This window comes from Cynara cardunculus, assembly GCF_001531365.2.
Source record: "Cynara cardunculus var. scolymus isolate 2C chromosome LG 13, CcrdV1, whole genome shotgun sequence".
Taxonomy (NCBI): Eukaryota; Viridiplantae; Streptophyta; class Magnoliopsida; order Asterales; family Asteraceae; genus Cynara; species Cynara cardunculus.
In genome coordinates this window covers 2,944,443-2,964,417 of record NC_037540.1, presented here as the reverse complement: position 1 = coordinate 2,964,417, position 19,975 = coordinate 2,944,443, and the positions used below count along the sequence as shown (strand labels likewise).

Genomic DNA, 19,975 nt, shown 5'->3' with positions numbered 1-19,975 from the left:
ATATTTTTGATATAATTTACCTAATACTAATTTGATGTATTAAGTATAAGTTATACCAAAAATATTTACGTAGTGAAAACACGATTGACTTAATATGAAAGTCTAAATGAAAAACGTAAAACATACCAAAAAAAACACAAAAGTATTCAAAAACATGTTTAAAACGATGTTTTCGATTGATTATGGATCTGAAGTGGAGTTCCATAAAAAAATTATCTACGTTTAAACGTGACACTCTTTGTTAGTTTGTTAGTCCAGTCATAGGCCTCTAGGAACAATGAAGCTTGGTCATCAACTTCAAGGCCCACATCAAAGAAGACATGTCTAATTACATTGAAATCACTGCAACAATTTTGATTTAATAGGATGCTTAAAATATAAAAAGTCAGAAAAATATATTTTATAAGATTTAAGTTTATAGGAACAAATCAAAATGCGTCGTATCTAAAGATGAAGTGGGTTCATATCCCAAGTCTCTTGGTCCAAGGAAGGGGGGAATTGCGTGCATGAACGACGAGACCTGCCTAACCTGAAGTGGGTCATCCGCCTTTACAATAAGTTTATAGGACTCTTTTTGGTGTTTTAACAACTTTCTTAGGACGTTTTTAACATAAAATGTCATATTAACTATTTTATGACACTATTTGAAAAAGTGTCCATAAACATAAGTGTCCAATAAAAAGATGGGTATATATGACATTTCTCAAAAATGTCCTATAAAATAGTTAACAGAACATTTTATTCTAAAATCATCCTAAAAAACTTGTTAAAACGTGTAATAGTGTCTTATAAATCTATTGTAACAGTTTTAGATAGGACGTTTTACATATAGTTCGGTAATGTAAACCTAAGTTCTATAAAGTATTTTATTAGGATGGTTAGAGAATTTAGGCGTCTTATAAAACCAATTTTATTGTACCCAATACTCGATATTAGATGAGTTTAGTAACAGAAACAGATAACACGATTTAATTATTTTGTCATAAAGTACATATTACTTGTTTCTCAGCTACAAAGAAAACACATACTAATTCATGTTCTTGCTAGAAACAACATGTCTCCATGAGTTTGACAAATTCTTCAAAATCAATGACTCCATCTCCATTCACATCAAACCCTTTGATCATGTTTCTGCATTGCTCCAACTTTGCAACTTCTTCTGGTTGTCCAAACCTGCACAACATCTTCTGCAACTCAAACTCATCAATGAACCCATCTGAGTTCTCATCAAACACATCAAAAGCTACCTTAACTTCCCCTAAACTCGGTTCATCGTCATCAAACAACGACGTAATGTCGATCCTGCTGCTATGATCATGATTGCAACATGACTTCTGAAACCCTAGCTCATTCATCACCATGTTTATCTCTCCTAGGCTGAAAAACAAGCTGTCTTTCTTGATGGTAGTACTCTCTTTTACATGATCATGAAGTGATACGGGTGTAGCCCTTAGCTTGTTCCATGGGATTGAAACATGGGTTAATATCGATCGGATGGGAACTTGAAGAGAATTTAGGAGAAGTTGACAATCGTTCATCTCAAAAAATGCAATTTGGAAGGGTGGTAGGATGGAAGATGTAAAGCTTTTGATCTTCATTTTGGATAAAAGAGAGTTGACAAACCTTTGACCGGTGAAGAAAACAGTCGTTACAATGCGAATTGAATTGGTTTCTAAAGCGAGAGAATTGTAAGGAGAGTTTGAAATCGATGATTGGTTATATATATATATATATATACATAAAGCGATGTTATATGTAAGAATATGCGATTCATCATACATTTATATTGGAGTTTACAACAAGATTTCCAGGAAGATGTTGGGAACAACCAGTTTGTTGGTATTGATGATTTCAAGAAACTGAAAAGAAAGCCAAAGGTATGGTAGGATTAATTACTTAATTGACTTGTTGACTTGGAGTCCAACACCTGAACCACTATGAATTTTCTAGAAAAACTTGACTGCTTTTACACCAAAAATTTTAAATAAATACAAAAAAGTTTTCTTCTTATATCCAACTTGCTGACGTCAGTCGACTAATAATTTCAAAATGACTACTTGTTTTATGGGTAATTAGTTGTCACCTCATTTTTTTTACAAATTAACAAAAGAAAATATTATGTAGTTGGATTAATAAAGTTATATATTTTTCATGATTTGTGACATGCATTTTGATGACTTAATGTTTAGGGACGTTCCAATTTTGTTACATTCAAAACTTTTAATTACATTATATAAATAAGATAACATAAAATATATGTTAAGAACAAAAGTAGGCTAAACTTAAAATGATTAACAATCTGAAAATAAACATAAAACCATTAATGATTTGAACTTAAAACCAAACAATTAATGGTTTGAACTTAAATAATTTCGGCTATAATTTTACACAGGTCGATAAAAGAAGTGGAAAATAAATTGTAGGATGTCACAATATAAATATGATGTATTTGCCAATTAAAAGGTTATTTTTTTTTAAAAAAATAGGATTTTTATTTTATGAATTTATTTGTGATAATTGATTAGAGGTAAAGGACGTGGTCTTGCCTTGAGACTTAAGACATGTTGTACACAACACGTTAATGTGCATTTCATAAAATTACAAGTCCATATGACATTGACTTTATGACTCCACACGTATATCTTCTAAAATAATATATAGAAAAAGTATATGTATCAAGATTATTATTATAACAAAATAATCTGTAATTTCAAACAAACCACATAAACAAAATGTGCAATTTACTCTACAAAACTAAAAGATATATTATTGTTAAGAGTAAATTACAGATATGATTCACACTTTTATCTGTAATGCTTTTAAAATCAAATTAAATACAAATATAAGACTCCTTAATTATATTTTCTTTTATCAAAATTCGTAGATTTTGATGGACATGGATTTTGGTGGAGTCTATAGTTCACAAAGTTCGATGGGATAGTTACACGTTTCTTTGTTTGGATTTGGTTTTCGCCATTAATGGATCGAGGATATTGATTGAGATTTCTTGTTGGATTTGGTTTTCACCATTAATGGAGATTGAATTGGTCTTAACCCTTGATTAATGGGTATTTTGAAAAGTTAATAAATATAAACCCATATTCGATTTCCATGTAATTGCATGCTCTCAATATCAGCTTCTATAAAAATGTAAACCATAAGGACCAAATCCATAATTTATTCTATTATTAATTATACTTTTAATACTCTTTTCATCTCAAAACAAATGTTTACATTATTATTTTAATTTGTTCAAAAATAAGTGTTTAACTTTCAAAAATTTACTTTTCCATTTTATCCTTAGTTATGAGACAGAGAAATTTTTTATCTATATAATTAGGGGTAAAACTGCTTATTCGTTAATTAAAAATTGTAATAATTACATACATCTAAAACAGTGTATATTTTTTATTATGGACGTTTATTTTGGGACGGAGGTGTATATATATATATATATATATACACACGTGAACAGTCCTCCTTCTCTGATCCCAACATCCATGGTGATTACCACTTGAACCTTTCTCTGTTCCCATCTCCGCCGCTTACCCGCCGATCTCCTCCATCTCTCTTGTACCATTTATTCCGAGTCTCGCCCCTACTTCCTGCTGCTTCTTCTTCTCCGACGACTACAACTATGGCAAACAAACCAAAATCATACTCTCCTTTGCTAAATCAAAACCTAGATCGACGGTTCAAAAGCAAAACAATAAAATCAAGATCGATGATTGAAGCAAAACTCAAATAGATTAAAAAGGAAAAATACATTTGAATTCTGTAATATAAAGAGTGCAAAGAGACACTTACAACTGTGGAGAAGATGAGTGTGTGGTTGAGAAAGAGATCAACAATGGCGAAGATGGAAATGTGGGTTTTCTGTGAAGGATCCCTCTTTGTGGTAGGAGTAAAAAAATAAATCTAAATCAGTGTTATCATTTTCAAACCATACGTCATTTAAACCCCTCGTCATCTTTTTGCAAAACTGATTTAGGTTTCTTTTTATTTTAAAACATTTTTAAATGGTTTCAACTAGTTTTTTGGGTTAAAAAAAGAGGCGGGTAACCAATTTTTAGAAGTTTGATGATTTATTTATTTAAAAAATATATATAAAAGTAATTATTTAAAATAAGAAAATTTAATAATTTTTTCTCTATAAATTTTGATAAAATACAAAAAAGAATTCAAATATTTTAGTGATTTAACAGGCCAGGCCCGGCCCATAACATACTAATAAATGGTACTCTCGGACCTCGGTCCATTTCACAAGCACATAATAATTTTGTTTATTTAATTTTTTTTAAATATATAATATTTATATACGATAAATACAACAAATAAACTTATACATTCTTCTCATTTTTTATGAGTGTTGAATTCTTGACTTCTTAAGAGATCAAAGGCTATGATACCGCTAGGCCAAAGACCATTTGGTGTTAATTCAATTTTTTTATACTTAGTTTAATGTTTCATCGAATACAGATAAAAGTAAAATCTCATATTTTCTATATCTTATTACAATAAAAAGATCTGCACAACAATTTCCTTGATGATAATGAATGTTATGTTATGTGGCGCTTCTTCTTAATCTGTTCGAAAGGAATGTTTGTAAAGTGTAGACAGAATAGAATATCACATAATCAAAAAGTTTTTGGTATCGTTAGCCATTATTTGTTACAGGACTAGAGTCTTGCTAGCTTTATTGGCATGTCTACTGTCTCAAGATATTTCTCAATTCTTACTATTTAAACCAGTTTTAACATCTCTATTAGTATGTTGGTGTTTATATCCGTGTCTTGATACATGATGTAGTATGCGGTGAAATGTGTGTCTCTACTGTTAGAAATTTGTAGGTTGGAAGTTAACCTTCCATCCCACATTGGTAGAGACTTAATTCTAGAGAAGCTTATAAGGCTATCTCTAGAAGTGGGCTTTGAACATGTTGGTGGACTCATGATGGGGGTCTTGAACATTATCTACCATGAATGTAAGGAAACTTTCCAACATCTACCTGATGGTATACGTGGTGAGAAGCATGTCTGTATCGTGTTGGATTACAACTTAATCATTAAGCAACAAAAAGTCTTATATATATATATATATATATATATATATATATATGTGTGTGTGTGTGTGTGAGAGTGAGAGTGAGAGAGAGAGTGAGAGAGAGACTTGGAGTTTACTTTTCACATTATAAAGAAAAAAGCAACTTTGAGTTACTTTCTCATGCACTTCCACTCTATTAAAAACAATATTATGGTTTAAGGGAAATTTACATAAATAGTTATTTTATAAAATTGATTTTACTTTTTGATTTTAGGATTTTTTTTAAATAATGAAAGTTTACATTTAAACTTATAATTAGTTATTTAGTTTATTTTTATATTCCTTATTCTGTTAATTTTTAATTTTACACGTTTTTTATATTAACACATATAATTAATACATGAAAAAATATATTTTTTTTTAAATTATAAATTACACCATTATAATCGTCTCGTCAACACGTTCAAAACGAGGTTACTATTGAATATTTTTGGATTTAATCTTATATTATAAAGCTTACGAATTATTTTTTGTATTTACATTTTTGATAGGGAGGGGGGAGACCCCTCCAGATCAAGGCAAAACACTAAACACAAAACAACAAATACGCCCTCGGGTGGGGGCGAACCACATCCACCAGAAAAACCAAGGCACCCCGAAGGAGAAGAAGGAAGAAAGAAACACAGGAGAAGGGAAAGAGGAAGGAGAAGAAGAGAGAGAGAAGAAGAAGAGAGAGGGAAAGGACCAGAAGAGGGAAGAAAAGAAGAAGAAAGAAGAAGAGAGAAAGGAAGAGAGGCAGAAACAGAAGCCGACCACAAGGGAAGGGCCCGGTCAAGCGAAGACCGGGAAACAACGAGGGTTGTATTTACATTTTATGCTCTCATAATTACATACTATGTGTGTTAATTCAATAAAGGTGTAAAGTTAAAAACAAAAATAAAAAATACATTAAATAAACAACATAAGAATAGAAAATATAAGTTTTTTAATTCATACGTATTTATAATATTTAATAATATAAGATCAAGTCCAAAAATATTCAATATTAGGGTTATTTTGAATATACTGACAAAACGATTATAATAGTGTAATTTGTAATAAAAAAAAAAAGCATATTCCTTTATGTAATTTAGTTAATATACGATTATGTTATAATATAATAAAAGTGTTAAATGAAAATTGAGAAAGTAAGGGATATAAAGTAAATTAGACAATTAATTAAGTGTTTGCGATAAACTATCTTTACACTTTACACACTTATAATTAGTTGTTTGATTTACTCTATATCCCTTACTTATTCATTTTACATTTTTATTATATTAACATACATAATCATATATTAATTAAAAAAAATAAAAAATACGTTTTTTTATATAAATTATTATCCTCTCGTCGATACTTTCAAAATGAGTGCACTATTGAATTTGTTGAATTTAATCTTATATTATTAAATATTATACAACTTATGAATTATTTTAGTAATTACATATTTAAATAAATAACCATAAGGACATAAAATGTATGTTAAAAATAATTCGTACATATTTATGATATTTAATCGTATAAGATTAAATCAAAAAGTATTCAAGATTGGGTTCATTTTGAACGTACTGACGAGACGATTATAATAATGTAATTTGTAAAAAATCTTTTATGTATTTTATTAATATATGATTATGTGTGTTAATACAACAAATATGTAAAATGGAAAATGAAAATGTAAGAGATATAAAGTAACTTAAATAACTAATTATATTTTGTAAAATGTAAATTTTTTAATTTATTAGAAACTTTACACAAAAAAGGGATTTTCTGCATAAAGTCTCATTTTCTTGATACGTTCAAAGAAAAATATACTTAATTAAAAATAGTCTAAGAAAAATAAAAATATTATATAATTAAAAGAAGTCTAAGAAAACAAAAAATATTACATAATTAAAATAGTTTAAGAAAACTAGAAATATTACTTAATTAATTAAAAATAGTCTAAAAAAACTAAAAATATTACATAAACTAGCCTAATAATTATATTCGTAATACACTAAAAATATAAAATTAAATATATATTTATTTAATTTTGATAATACAATCCGATTAATTAATATGAAAACATAGATTTAATTGTTAATAAAAACACATTTTTGTCAAATACTTGTAATGTTTTTAAAGTCATAAAAGAAAAAAGAAAATTAAAAAAAAATGTTTCTAGTTATGGAAACGAAACAACAAACAAAAAACACGAGTGATAAAAAGAAGAAAGAACAAAAAAGGATTAAAGATGCATTTAAAGCAATCACATGACGGTTGGGTCCCGAAACAACTCATATAATTCCACCATGTTTTTTATTTGTGGCTATCGACGCTGCTCACACTTGGGTATCTGTCTTCGTCTCAGATTTCATGTCCTTTCTTATTTATTCATCTTTTAATCTGTCTCTTCAATAAAGTAATTATATATCATAAACCAAGTATTGGGTAGTTGTTGATTAACGTTTATTTCTTGAATTGACTATAAAATAGAACTAAGTGATATTTATCCTGCTGATTGAATTGAATTGATCTGATTTATTAATTACTCATTTATCCATTATCTTCAGTTTAAGTAGTTAATTGTAAGAGTACTGTTTTGGATTTTTTTTTTTAATCATTTCAATATTTTTACCTTTTATTTACATAATTATGAAATGTTAATATTATATTGTAAGTATTGTGAGATATAAAGGAGAAAGGCATGTATGTGTTTGTGTAGGATTTTTGTGAAGGATAGTGTGAGAAAAAGAATTACGGTGAAACGTGTAAGAATAGATCTGAACTATTGATATTTTTAAGTATTAATTACACGGCCTTGACTATCAACTACCGATTGGTTGAAATTGWAACCATTTAGGTTGAAAGCCATAGTGCTGATACCTAACGCAGTGAACCAGATACCTACTACAGGCCAAACAGCTTAATATAATGCGCACCCATGAATTGCACTTTAGAAAGTAATTGATCTAGTGCATCTCGGTGTACCTCATTAGTGTTGACATTTAATTAAGATTGATTCAAGAGTTGAGATATCTTCTTATGTTTCTCATCAGAACTCAACCTTATACACACACATATATATGTACACACACACACACATATATATATAGACGAAGGATCGTGTGAGGAAGAGAATTAAGATGAGAAGCATCAGAAAAGATGTAGATTATTGATCATTTTTAATCTCAAACCTACCTATGTATTATGCTTGATACGGGATTGATCCGATGCATCTAAGTGCATCTCATCCTAATATACATCCAAGGATGAAGATTACTTTTTATATTTCTCATCATAACTTTTATTTTGATCGGAATCCAAAAATATTATATATATATATATATATATATATATATATATAAAATATGAAAAAATGAATCAAGATAAAGAAAACTTTATATGGTCCCTTTCTTTTTCCAGCTTTTTGGTTGAAAGGGATTGGGGTTTTGTTTGGTGTTTTCTTGAATTAGGTTCAAGTCTATCCTCAGGCAAAGGGACCCATAGAACCCCTCTTTTTCTTTCTCTATTTTACCCCTCTTTTATTCATAATATTCCATTTTTGTCCCTCCTATCAAGATATTTCCATGCATAGTTGGCAATGGCACATATCATATTAGAATCTTGTATGTTTTCATACAATACAAAAAAACCCTCACTCCATAGGTTGTATGTTTTCTTAGCATCTAAATAAACCGATCATTCGATTATTACTTTTATATCGTATTAGATTCTTATGAAAAAAAATCCAAAATACTGAGAAAAAAAAACTTAATTATACACTAGTTCTGATTTTTATGACATACATACTCATCTTTATCCATCATATATGTTAGAAAGAGCATACCTCCAAAACATAAATAACACGTGAAATATGTACATCATGATAAAATTGTATACATGTAAAAGGAAGTTTAAATCAATTCAAAAACAAACCATATAATTAAATTTCATTATCCGGTTACTGATACATCTTTAATAATTCATTAGATAAAATATGATTCGAACTCAAAAGCTTCATCATCAAAATGTCATCCATTTGAACCTTTCAAAGACAATTTTATTGCTTTCTGGTGCAAGTTGTATAGGCTTTTTATAAAAGTTCAAGACATATAAAGCACTAAAAGCAGAAAAAGAAGTGTGAAAAATTCTTGAATTGGATTCACTTGTTATTCATCATCATCATCACCATGCACTTTGGCACATTCAAGAATCTATCCTTCTCTATCTCATTCCCCTTTGTTAAACTCATTTATTTTGTTTATAGTCATGTATAATAAAACCTGCAGACTTTACAACCCCATAGTCAACACAAGCCAAAGCCAAATCCAACCCTCTATGGTCTCTAAGCTTCTTCAAAACTTAGCGCTTTTCGCTCTTGAATTTCGGCGTTTAAATACCTGCAAAGAAAGTAGCAAAATGTGTTTGATCCGTCTAATAACTATGAAGTCTCGCGGAAGTTAAGTGATCTTGATAAGGCTGCAGGGTTGGATTGCAGATTGACCAAAGAACTATCAGCAACTTCATTCTTGTCATCACCTTTGGACTTGAAGGCCTTGTAGAGATTTCCCCCATTGATTGAATTGCTACCGTTTTCATCCTTTAAAGTTGACCATAAAGAGCTTTTTGCAGCCTCATTTGGATCGTTTATTCGCAGAGTCTTGGGGATCAGAATGCCATTCTCAGAATCGTTATCTCTTGACAAATCTTCATTTCCTGAATTTGAAGGTGGAGATAGCAAATTCCCATCTCTAGAATGCTTTCCCAATGGAGAAGTAGGGGCAATTTGGTCAGGAGGAGGGGTTACCCATGGCATACTCCATGGGCTTGGTTCTACAGTACAACCCCAGTATTGCAGTGTTGGATAATAGGATACTGGAAAGCCTGGAGGACCAAGATTGGTAGGCGGCACCAGAGGTGGCCTAAATTGAGCAGAATTCCATGGATAAGGCCAAGGAGGGGCAGGAAAACATGGTATTTGAAGAGGGTATCCTTGGAAATTCTTAACGCTTCTATTCGGTCCTTTTTCTGCTGAATTTGAAGCAGAACTGGAGCAAAATGCTGATTGATCATCTTCAGATTTCTGGGATTTGTCAGAAAAGTTGAGAGCTGAATTCATGGATTCACATAGAGGAACATCAGATCCAAAGTTAAGAACACTGCCATTAGTTTTCTGGAGAGCTTCAGAAACAATGAGGTGGCGGTAGTAAGAAGCCGAAGATGAGCTTTTGTTCTTTCTTCTCCCAGACCCAACAGGTGTGTTTCTCATGGTTCCTCCGGCGGTCCAATATCTCTGGCAGTTGTTGCAGAAATGGCGGGGTTGGTTAACGTTGTAATTATTGTAGTAACAGAACTTGGTATCCATGCTGTTGCACCTAGGACATGGCAGAATCTTGTCTGGTTTTTTAGGTTTTTCTTCTGAGTTTGAATTCCCAGTAGGATTTTCCTTTTTGGGAGTGCTCTTGGATGAAGTTTCTTTGTCAGCAGTGGGTGTTTTAGGATCATCATTGATTCCTGACGATGTTGATGGATCTATCAACTCCTCTGCACTTGGATGGGAACAAGTGTCTTCTGTTTGAGTTGTGGCATGTTCTTTGTCCAATGTTTCCTGAAATTATCATTAGAATCATCAATGAAAATGAACAATTTTTATTTTCAAGATCTTCATGTAAGATAAAGAAGAAGTAGAGCAGTGAATAAACAAAAAAAGCAAAATAGTTGGTCATAATCATTAATCCACCTTTGTTTATGAGGAACCCACTATTACACCGGATAAATCCCTTGTCAAACGGGCATAATTCGATGCAGCAAGAAGGAGCTTTCTATTTAAGTATTGGTACCGAATAATCTTTTCTTAGTAAGATATTTCTGCATAAAACTAGGGGGTACTGAAAGTGGCAAATTTGATCAAACACCTTACATCTGATCTTTGGAGCATGGTTACCACAATACCACTCAAAGTGAAATACTTCTATATCGTATTTCTGTATTCCTATAAACCAATAAATCGACGTAAATGACCATGATTGAAGGGCTGAAAAAGATCTAACATGACAGGTTGGGAGATAACTACATATTTTGTCATCAAGAAACAGAGGAAACGAAATTCAAACATAAAAAGCTTGAAAGGTTTATGAGGTCTTATGTTCAAACATTCATTGACCAGAAAGAATCATATCAAAACAGAAGTAAGAATCTTAAAACTTAGCAAACATTTCGGCATCTTATTTGAAGAAATCAAATACCATTTATTCCACATCAAATTAATAAACTTGCAAACAGATAGATGATCAAGTGACCAGAAATAAACCCTCCTAGTTTTGACTTCAAATCCCGTAAAACTCTTTGCATGAATCGTGTTTAGATCGATACAATTCAAACCAAATAACCTAAGATAAACCTAGAAAAGACAAGATTTGAATTGATGTTCCACTAGTAATCTACAAGGGACTTCATAATTCATATATCCACTATGATCCTTAAAAACCGAAAATTTTCAAAACAACATTACAAATCATAGTAAAAATCATAACATCAAAAAGTAACATCGACCCAAATCTCATTTTGAAAACCGTGAAATAAAGATTGATCACCAAATTTTCATAAAACTCAATATTCATATTTACACATGCATTTCCTCGAACACCTGCAAGTCTTTTTTTTCGAAACCCAAATTAACATGAAAGCTAACGAAACGTTATAAACAAAATCCAGACCAAAATCAAACACCAACCCAATAAAAGTGAACACAAATCATCCCAACTGAAACAGGAGTCGTATATGCTCTATTATATATACCTTGATGTGTTGGGAACAATCCTTTTGTTGTTGATTAGGTTTATCAAGAAGATGATGAGGATGAGGATGAAGCAACTGAATGGTCTTGCCGAAAAGCTTAATCGCCGGATCTTTCACTTGAGACATTAGTGTTTGTTTGTTTGCTTATCGGCGAAGGGTCTTTGGTTTGTCGTCGATTGTAACGTAAATCTTGAATTTTGCGGCAGTAGTAGTGAGGGTTAAAAAGGTGAGGTGAGGGCATGACACGTCGGCAGGAGTGGAAAATTGTGAGCCACAAGTTCTTTGTGGCTTCTGTGAGATCTTCTTTGGAGGAAAGTGGGGTATCCCTGCTTTCTTTTTCCTCTGGTTTTTTGATCGACGTTCTACATTCCTCATTAATAAATTATATATTCTTTTCGATATAAAATAAATACATTAAATCGGTTCACGTTTTTTATTAAGAAATTGCCCGACAAATTATAACCGTAAAATATCAGTCATGATAATTCAGTGGTCATATTTGTTATTTGTAATTAAACTTAGAACAGATGAGATATTTAACCACTATGTCACAACCCTTGTGGTCAAAATAATCTCTGATCTTTCGATTTACTTTATTGTCACGTTAACATTTTGTAAGTAGCATTTTAGCAACTTATAAAATTGTTATTCTATGAATATTATATTTATAAAAAGCGGATTTATAAAGGGTAATAGAAAGTCAAGCTACGTATTGTTTATCATTTAATTTATTATGATAAACCCGTTATGTTATTCCTCATTTTGATTTGTCTTGTACCTAAAAGAATGTTTCTTCTCCCAAAAAAAAACATTGATTTTAGTAATCATTATCATTGAAACGTTAAAACATGACAAATTTTAGTACTTCTTTTTGTAGTGGTGTTGATTATTTTACTAAGAGAAAGGTTTTGGTTAAGAACCTTCGTTTTTGTTGGCATCTACTTGATATTTAGAATCCGGATGTTGGTTTTCTAATTAATTGTCATGTGGTGCGTGTCTCGTATTTACGAACCAAGCAAAAGCTTTTTTAATGATTGTGTTTCAAATTGACTCCATCGTGGGACACAAACCGACGGAGCAAAACTTATTATGGATCAGGGTCCATTTCAACAACCTCGGGTCATGTTGTATTTATTTTATATGAGTGAAAAAAGGTTGATAAAGAATCCTCTTGTAGTGAGTAAAACACTAAACCGACAATAAGAATCACAGGAAAAAATGCCTCTAGAGACGTTTTGAGGTCATTAATCAACGTAAGATTATATATTATCATTGACAACACTATATCTTATCCTTCCATGTTGTATCAAGGTCATCCACGTTATAACAAGAGTGATTCAACTTTGACCACGTTATGTAGTGGCAGATCTCTAACTTTTGTTGAACAGGTGTATCTTTAAGGTGGATCAGAGGCTCACAAATTCGTCCAATGTGTTTTTATCCGAATTCCACTGTTTTGAGTGATTCTTTAAGTTTTCTATTTTATTTCAAGATACTTTTTTGGTTGATATTTCTTCTACATTATAATATTCCGGAGCACCTCTCAAGTTTCGCAAATGCATCTTTCATACATCAAATAATATTTACTTGAAGAAATCGGTTGAACGTGTGCATGGACCCCAATCAACCCCTCATAGGTCCACCCCTGACCCTTATAGCAAAATGATAAACAATTGATTTGGGCACGTCTCTAAATGACACCAAAACCCTCTTTAAAACTTAAAGAATCTGTTTGGTTTGTGGAAATTTTCTATGAGCGTTGGATTTCGTGGAAGTAAGACCAAGCTCATGAGCTTATTATCTCAGATCAGAACGAGTTGGTAGGATCCCCCTTTATGGAATTGTAAGAATTTGGAATCTTCGGTGTGTTTTGGTCTATAGAATTTGGAATGGAATTGAATTCCATTTTTTTTATAAATCTAGTTTTATTTGTAGGATTCATAAATAGAGTTTAATTTTTTGTAAACATCTGTTTGTTTGATGTGGAAACAACAGAGATATTAGGGTAGACTGATGAAAGATTCAGGGTAGAGATACAACGGAAACGATTGAATTCCATATGATTTGAATTTAAAATGATAATCATATTCAAAAAAAAAAATTCTAAATCTTTCGGTTGTGTGATTTCAAATCCAAACAATCCTTCAAATCAAACCTAAAAGTCCAACTCCAAATCCTACCAAATTCCGCAAATCTAAGTAAAATAAAGATGTTGGCTCATGGAAGACCAGAAAATAAGTAGTACGTCATCATATTGAAGCCGCTGAAATACGAATGAAACAAGTTGAAAACCAAATAAACCTGATATCAGAACAGTTTTATAATTAGCAGTATAATACCGACCCAAACAGAGAAAAGTAAAACTATGAAAATGACTTAAAATACTACATGTATGACATGTGCATTCTCTTTTGTGTATCTTGTGTTACAATTGGAAATGTGGAGTATAAATGTATGGCAAATAGGGCCTTCCTTCAATCAATGAGTGGTGAATTGGGCTTTCATAAAGATCATAATCCAAGCCCAATCTGTCACGTCAGCAGTAAGTCAAACCTAAAAGTGGGGTCCATCAGAAAAAGTAAGTGAAAAGTTCGTTGGTACATAATTTAGACCGTTCGATCAGATTGGCTAACCACAACATGACACGTATCGATTTGAAGAATAATCATCTTGATGGTCTCCTATAGTCAAAGGATATCTTAGATATATGTCATTTTCCTTATATAACCCCCCCCCCCCCCCCCCCCTATCCTCCTTTTTCTTTATTTAGTAATAAAAAAGTTTTTTTAATTAAATTATTATTCATATGTTTATAGGAAATTTTTTTAAATAGTGTTAAAACGTTTTATAAACCTATTGTAACATTTTTATATGCGATATTTTTTGGTTTTGTGACTTTATCCTATAAATTAAAGTATTTGTTTAGGATGGTTAGATATTTTAAACATCTTATTGATTTGTTTGTAATGACTACGACGAGTCAACACAATACTAAATAAAGTTAGTAATCCCAAGCCTATGATTCCTAAGATTGCTTTCTCGCCACTTTCAATCCACAGACCCGATTATTGTTCATAATCAAATCTTAATACCATCATGCATTAGCTCATTTTCTTTAGTCTTTGGGCAAAAATGGTGACGGTTTTTCGTAAAGAATGCTTTCTTAAAAGTCAATATATAAAGTTAAAGATTCTTTCATGACCTAACTCTGTGTTGGTGATCTTATGTTCGATTCATACTTCCTATGATTTCACAAAGTTTGAGGATGGGTTGGACCATATATGCATTTAGATGCCAAAATTTGAGGATCACAACATTAAAGATTATTCACATGTCTGATCCCTTTTTCATTTTTGTTATACAATAAAGCAGAGACATCATGATCGTCGAATATCGACATCTTGGCAGAAAAATATGCCGACATAACAAAGCCTACGTATCTAGTGAAGGATGCAATTACAATCATCAAGAACATGGGATATCGAATAGTAACAACGCTTTAAAGTGGAAACGTTTTTGTAGGTTTATTTCAAGATAGAGTGGAAGATTAAGATCCAAAACGGTCGACACCATTTGGGACAATTCTCAATGCTTTGACCTCAACCTCATAAAATCCTGACAAGTGGAGATGGAATACTTGACGAATATATGAGAATGTCAACATATATAGCGTTGAAGTTTTTCTAGAGACTTAACTCGTCTGTTTCATCTTTTGTTTGATTCTTACTACCTATTTTAGAAAATTCGAAATTTGTGATGCTTTTAGATTCAGAAATTTGAGGATCAAATTTCATTTATGATCTCATAAAAGTTTGCTTGCTAAAAACAAGCATATTGTTCAAAGGGCATCTTGTTGAAAGCAAAAGGTGGATAGGAAGGCAGGGACCTCTTCGTTAGAACCTTCAAACAGATTGCTATTATACTAGTCGAATTAACCTTTAATTATGCGTTGTTTGTGTGGTTAAGTACGATAAGAAGTAGATATGTTGTGTTACAAGTGTTAAACCACAAGAAAAACCGATTAAAAATGATTTAGAATGGAACAAAAATGACCAAGGTTCACACTAGCCAAGTCCCAATATAGTACTTGCACCTAACTTGACGAAGTTGTGTGCTCACTTGGAAGTCATCAAGGATATCATCTATGTCACGCGGCACAAGCTCAAGCTCAGGTAGAGGTACCTAAGTCATCTGATATAGGAGGCGACCTAGAGGTCGCTTAGACCCCTGCCTAGTGACAGATTCAGAAATTTTGGTAATGTGGGTCAGAATTTAAGTAATGGTCACGAGTTCACGTGGTTGGCAATGTCCTCTACTTAAGTGGTTTCGTCATATTTATCTATTTGATTAGGTCGATACTCCATAAAAAATTCTTTCGAATGGATCCAAGGAAGATAATTCAAATTAAAAACAACTAACAAACTCTGACCCTAAATACATGTTGCCTTTTAAAAGTCATGGCTTATTGACTTGAAAAGATAAAGTCAACCAGAATAGGTAATCTTATATACGCCCCTATTTATGTCAGATACCGTTAGAATAATAACACTTTGATAACCAAAGAGTTGGTTTTATAACATATTATACTTCATCATCAGTAGATCCAACATGTATATGTATTCAAACTATGTATATGTATTCAAACTACTCAAAGGGGGCAACACTTGCCAACTTATTCTCTCAAATTAACTACTACTAGCTAGTATCACCATACAACATAGTACTTCAACCTTCTTCATGCTTCTGTTTGTCGGTCGACATAAACATGATCTCAAGTGGTTGAAGTCAAAAACGCCCTTCCTGGTTGACGATTCGCCAATGGTCCATGCCGCCCAAGAAGCTGTATAACACAATCAATCACTTGTTAACATAAGAATACACTTAACCAACAAAGTTCGCTCAAATTTACCAAAAGGCCTTTGTCTTGGCATATCAACGGTACTAGTAAAGCCAACCTCCCAATAGGTCAAAGGTTCAAACATCACTAAAGGAGAAAAAACATGAGTTTTTTTGTCTCTCACACACACACACACACACACATATATATATATATATATATATATATATAGGGTTAGGTTCTGATGAGAATTAAAATTATGATGAGAAGGTCAATAACGGATCTCCATCATGCATTGAATCAATCCTAATTAAAAATCAACATTAATGTACACCAAGACGTCCTAGATCAATCCACATGATAAGTGCAATTCATGGGGTGGGGTGAGATTAAAAGTGATCAAGGGTCTTACGCTTCTAGTTTTAATTCCTATTCTCATATGATTCTTTGTCTATATTATATATAAAGAACGTTTCAAATACAACATATTTCATTTATACAATCAATGCAACCCAATCAATTGTTATATTTATGAAAATGATAATGTTTCATTTATTATAGTTTAGATAATTAGAGGCTATTAACAATGATCAACGTTTTATATTAGCAAATAATCAAAGATATTTATGAAACCACATATTTACTTGATTAAATTGACGGTTGAAATTGGGTTGTAATCATTATAAAATTAGAATAAGTTGTAATATATATATATATATATATATGAGCGATCAAATGAAAACCGCCCTCATTTGTGTAAACCGTGCAAACCACCTTCATCCGTCGATTTTATTGTTTAATCTTATGAAATTTTTTCATGAAATTGTTTAATCTTGGGAAATTGTTTCATATAATACTTTTTTGATGAAATTGTTTCATATATGGTTGTGAAATTGTTTAATATAATACTTTTTTGATGAAATTGTTTCATATATGGTTGTGAAATTGTTTCATATAATACTTAATAAAATTTTAATGAAACTATTTCATTTATTTCTCTAAAATTAAAATAATGAAGATGATAATATTTATGATTAACACCCTAAATGATTAATCAACCTCTCATAATTACAAAAAAATGAACAAAATGAAAAATTATGATTGGTTGAATAAAGTTTGCACGGTTTGTACAAATTGAGTAGTTTGCATTTGATTGTTCCCCTATATATAGGGTTGGGTTCACGTGAGACCAAAAGTTTTTCGTGAGACCTGTAAGACCAATTTATGTTCATTGATCAAATTTATAAACTAATGATCTAATGGTCTAAAGTTGCAAGGTGACAATTTTGTAATTATTGAGAAGTCTCGTGACGTTTATGAATGTTCAGATCTGACGATTATAAATCTAATATTGGTCTTGCGGGTCAAACAACGAAAAATCATTGGTCTCACATGATCCCAAGTCTATATATATATATATATTATATATATATTTCTACCTTGGCGTTCACACCATCTGGCACAATCCGATTCTCTGATTTCCACCTCACATAATCCTGCCTGCTGAACTTGGTGAATCCCCTACATTCATCGATTTTCCCAATCAATTAAGAATTAATATACCTTGTTTTACTATATTAAACTCGAACCAACAAATAAACAAGCAAATTCTTACCATTTCCTGCTGACAATAATCTTTTGACGACCCGGGAACTTGAACTTTGCACGACGCAGAGCCTCCTGCGCGTGGCCGCTGTGGTTATCCCTGCACCGAACCGAAAGAAGCACCTGCCCAATGTGCACACGAGCACACGTTCCCAGCGGCTTCCCAAACGCACCTCTCATGCCCGTCTGGAGCCTATCGGCTCCGGCACACGACAACATCTTATTGATTCGCAAAACATGGAAAGGGTGGACTCGAACCCTCAAGTGAAACGAGTCTTTACCAGCGTGCTTAGCCATGTACTTATTGCAAGCAATTCGAGCAGCTTCGAGGGCTTCACTCGATACATTCTCTTTTTCCCAGCTAACCAAATGAACACAAAACGGTAATTCGTCTGCCCCCTTTTTCTTCATTCCCACATCGTAGATCCTGATCTTTGGATCTGGAACTCCACGACAGAATCGGGATTTTGGGTACGGCTTGTTTTTGATTTGGCGATAACATCTCGCTGGTCCTGGATATAAAGTGATCAACCACAAATCCATCATCAAATTCAAATCATATAGTTGATGATCGATGTCAGATCAAATTCAAATCATATAGTTGATGATCGATATCGGATCAAATTCAAATCGATAAAATGAAAAACAGAAAACAGAAAACAGGTCATCGCTAAAAATCTGCAATGAATTTCGTTTAGCGTACGAAATTAACTTCACCGTATCTAGAGAAATCCACACATTTCCATGGAATCACTTGAGGTGTAGAACGAGTTACATCTCGTTGATTAACGAACGATCAGTACAGTTCAGATAGAAGAAGAGAATTGAAGATCAGGCAAATCAGTTAGATACAAGATGTAATCGATAAGCCAAAAGAAACAAAATTAAGTAAATGATGGATAATTAAGAAGATAACAGGAAGAATTGAAGAACTTACTCCTTCCCATGGCTGGCGATGGAGGTTAATGGATTTAGCAAACCCTAAATATTTATTTTGAAATAGGTGGTGATGGAATTTTCTGGAAACTAGAAGCGGTGTGAAGTTTGGATTGGTGGGAAGAGAATAGTACAACGTTAATTTGTGTTAGAATCGTGTACGTTGCTTACACTCTCACCATCGTGTCAAATCACCCATGCAAATCAAATTTTTATATTTCTTTATTTATATTTTACAAATATTATAATAAACGTGTTTCTAGATATAAAAATATGTTATAATTTCGTAACTCAAGGTCTAAAAAAAACCAATTCATTTTAAATAGTGTTGTATAAAATAATTAATATGACATTTTATTTTAAAAACTTGTTAAGATATTTAAAAACATCTTATAAACATATTGTAATATTTTAGATATGATTTTTTTTCCGTCCTATAAAACATGATATTAGAAAATTTAAATATTTTAGGTTTCCTATAAGCCTAATGTTATTGTAGTGAAATGTTATAACTATTAACATTTTTTTTTAACGGGTTGATGGTTTTACGAGTTGAATTTAATTAGATTGTTAGCGAGTTGAGTTGTGTTTGACAATTTTTTGTACACTTTAGACCGAATGATTAATCAAAACGGAATTCAAATAAATGGTGTTGTTCTGTTTATATTTGAATAGCCTTTTCTATGGTCCTGTTTAATTCACTTCATTCTCACCATCATCATATTTTTT

At 31.8% G+C, this 19,975-nt stretch overlaps 3 protein-coding genes across 5 annotated transcripts; all 3 read right to left on the bottom strand.

Moving 5' to 3' along the window:
* Nucleotides 1-964: 964 nt before the first annotated feature.
* On the bottom strand, nt 965-1,746 carry LOC112525843 (probable calcium-binding protein CML30). The gene has a single exon (XM_025136134.1). It carries the CDS (start codon nt 1,596-1,598, stop codon nt 1,044-1,046), a length of 555 nt encoding a protein of 184 aa, XP_024991902.1. The 5' UTR covers nt 1,599-1,746; the 3' UTR covers nt 965-1,043.
* A 7,386-nt stretch (nt 1,747-9,132) lies between these two features.
* LOC112526065 (cyclic dof factor 1) lies at nt 9,133-12,024 on the bottom strand. 2 transcript variants are annotated; one of them, XM_025136446.1, is made up of 2 exons: nt 11,869-12,024; nt 9,133-10,678 (listed from the first exon to the last, which is right to left on the bottom strand). In XM_025136446.1, the coding sequence occupies exons 1-2, from the start codon at nt 11,992-11,994 to the stop codon at nt 9,512-9,514; spliced, it is 1,293 nt and encodes a 430-aa protein (XP_024992214.1). In that variant the 5' UTR covers nt 11,995-12,024; the 3' UTR covers nt 9,133-9,511. The 2 variants fall into 2 exon arrangements, 1 of the variants encoding a protein (XP_024992214.1); XR_003070470.1 differs by lacking the exon at nt 11,869-12,024 and adding an exon at nt 10,811-11,797 and having other exon boundaries at nt 10,590-10,678.
* Nucleotides 12,025-16,442: 4,418 nt separating this feature from the next.
* On the bottom strand, nt 16,443-19,460 carry LOC112525403 (60S ribosomal protein L10-like). Of its 2 annotated transcripts, XM_025135524.1 has the most exons (4): nt 19,248-19,460; nt 18,321-18,822; nt 18,145-18,226; nt 16,443-16,708 (listed from the first exon to the last, which is right to left on the bottom strand). In XM_025135524.1, exons 1-4 carry the CDS (start codon nt 19,255-19,257, stop codon nt 16,640-16,642), a joined length of 663 nt encoding a protein of 220 aa, XP_024991292.1. In that variant the 5' UTR covers nt 19,258-19,460; the 3' UTR covers nt 16,443-16,639. The 2 variants fall into 2 exon arrangements, with proteins under 2 accessions (XP_024991292.1, XP_024991290.1); XM_025135522.1 differs by having other exon boundaries at nt 18,321-19,460.
* Between the last annotated feature and the right edge of the window lie 515 nt (nt 19,461-19,975).

Coding starts and splice junctions, on each gene's coding strand:
- LOC112525843 (XM_025136134.1), bottom strand. CDS start 1,598: ATGAAGATCAAAAGCTTTACATCTTCCATCCTACCACCCTTCCAAATT.
- LOC112526065 (XM_025136446.1), bottom strand. CDS start 11,994: ATGTCTCAAGTGAAAGATCCGGCGATTAAGCTTTTCGGCAAGACCATT. Junction 10,679..11,868: donor ATTGTTCCCAACACATCAAG/GTATATATAATA, acceptor TGATAATTTCAG/GAAACATTGGACAAAGAACA.
- LOC112525403 (XM_025135522.1), bottom strand. CDS start 18,856: ATGATGGATTTGTGGTTGATCACTTTATATCCAGGACCAGCGAGATGT. Junction 18,227..18,320: donor ATTATTGTCAGCAGGAAATG/GTAAGAATTTGC, acceptor CGATGAATGTAG/GGGATTCACCAAGTTCAGCA. Junction 16,709..18,144: donor CAGATGGTGTGAACGCCAAG/GTAGAAATATAT, acceptor TGTGTTATACAG/CTTCTTGGGCGGCATGGACC.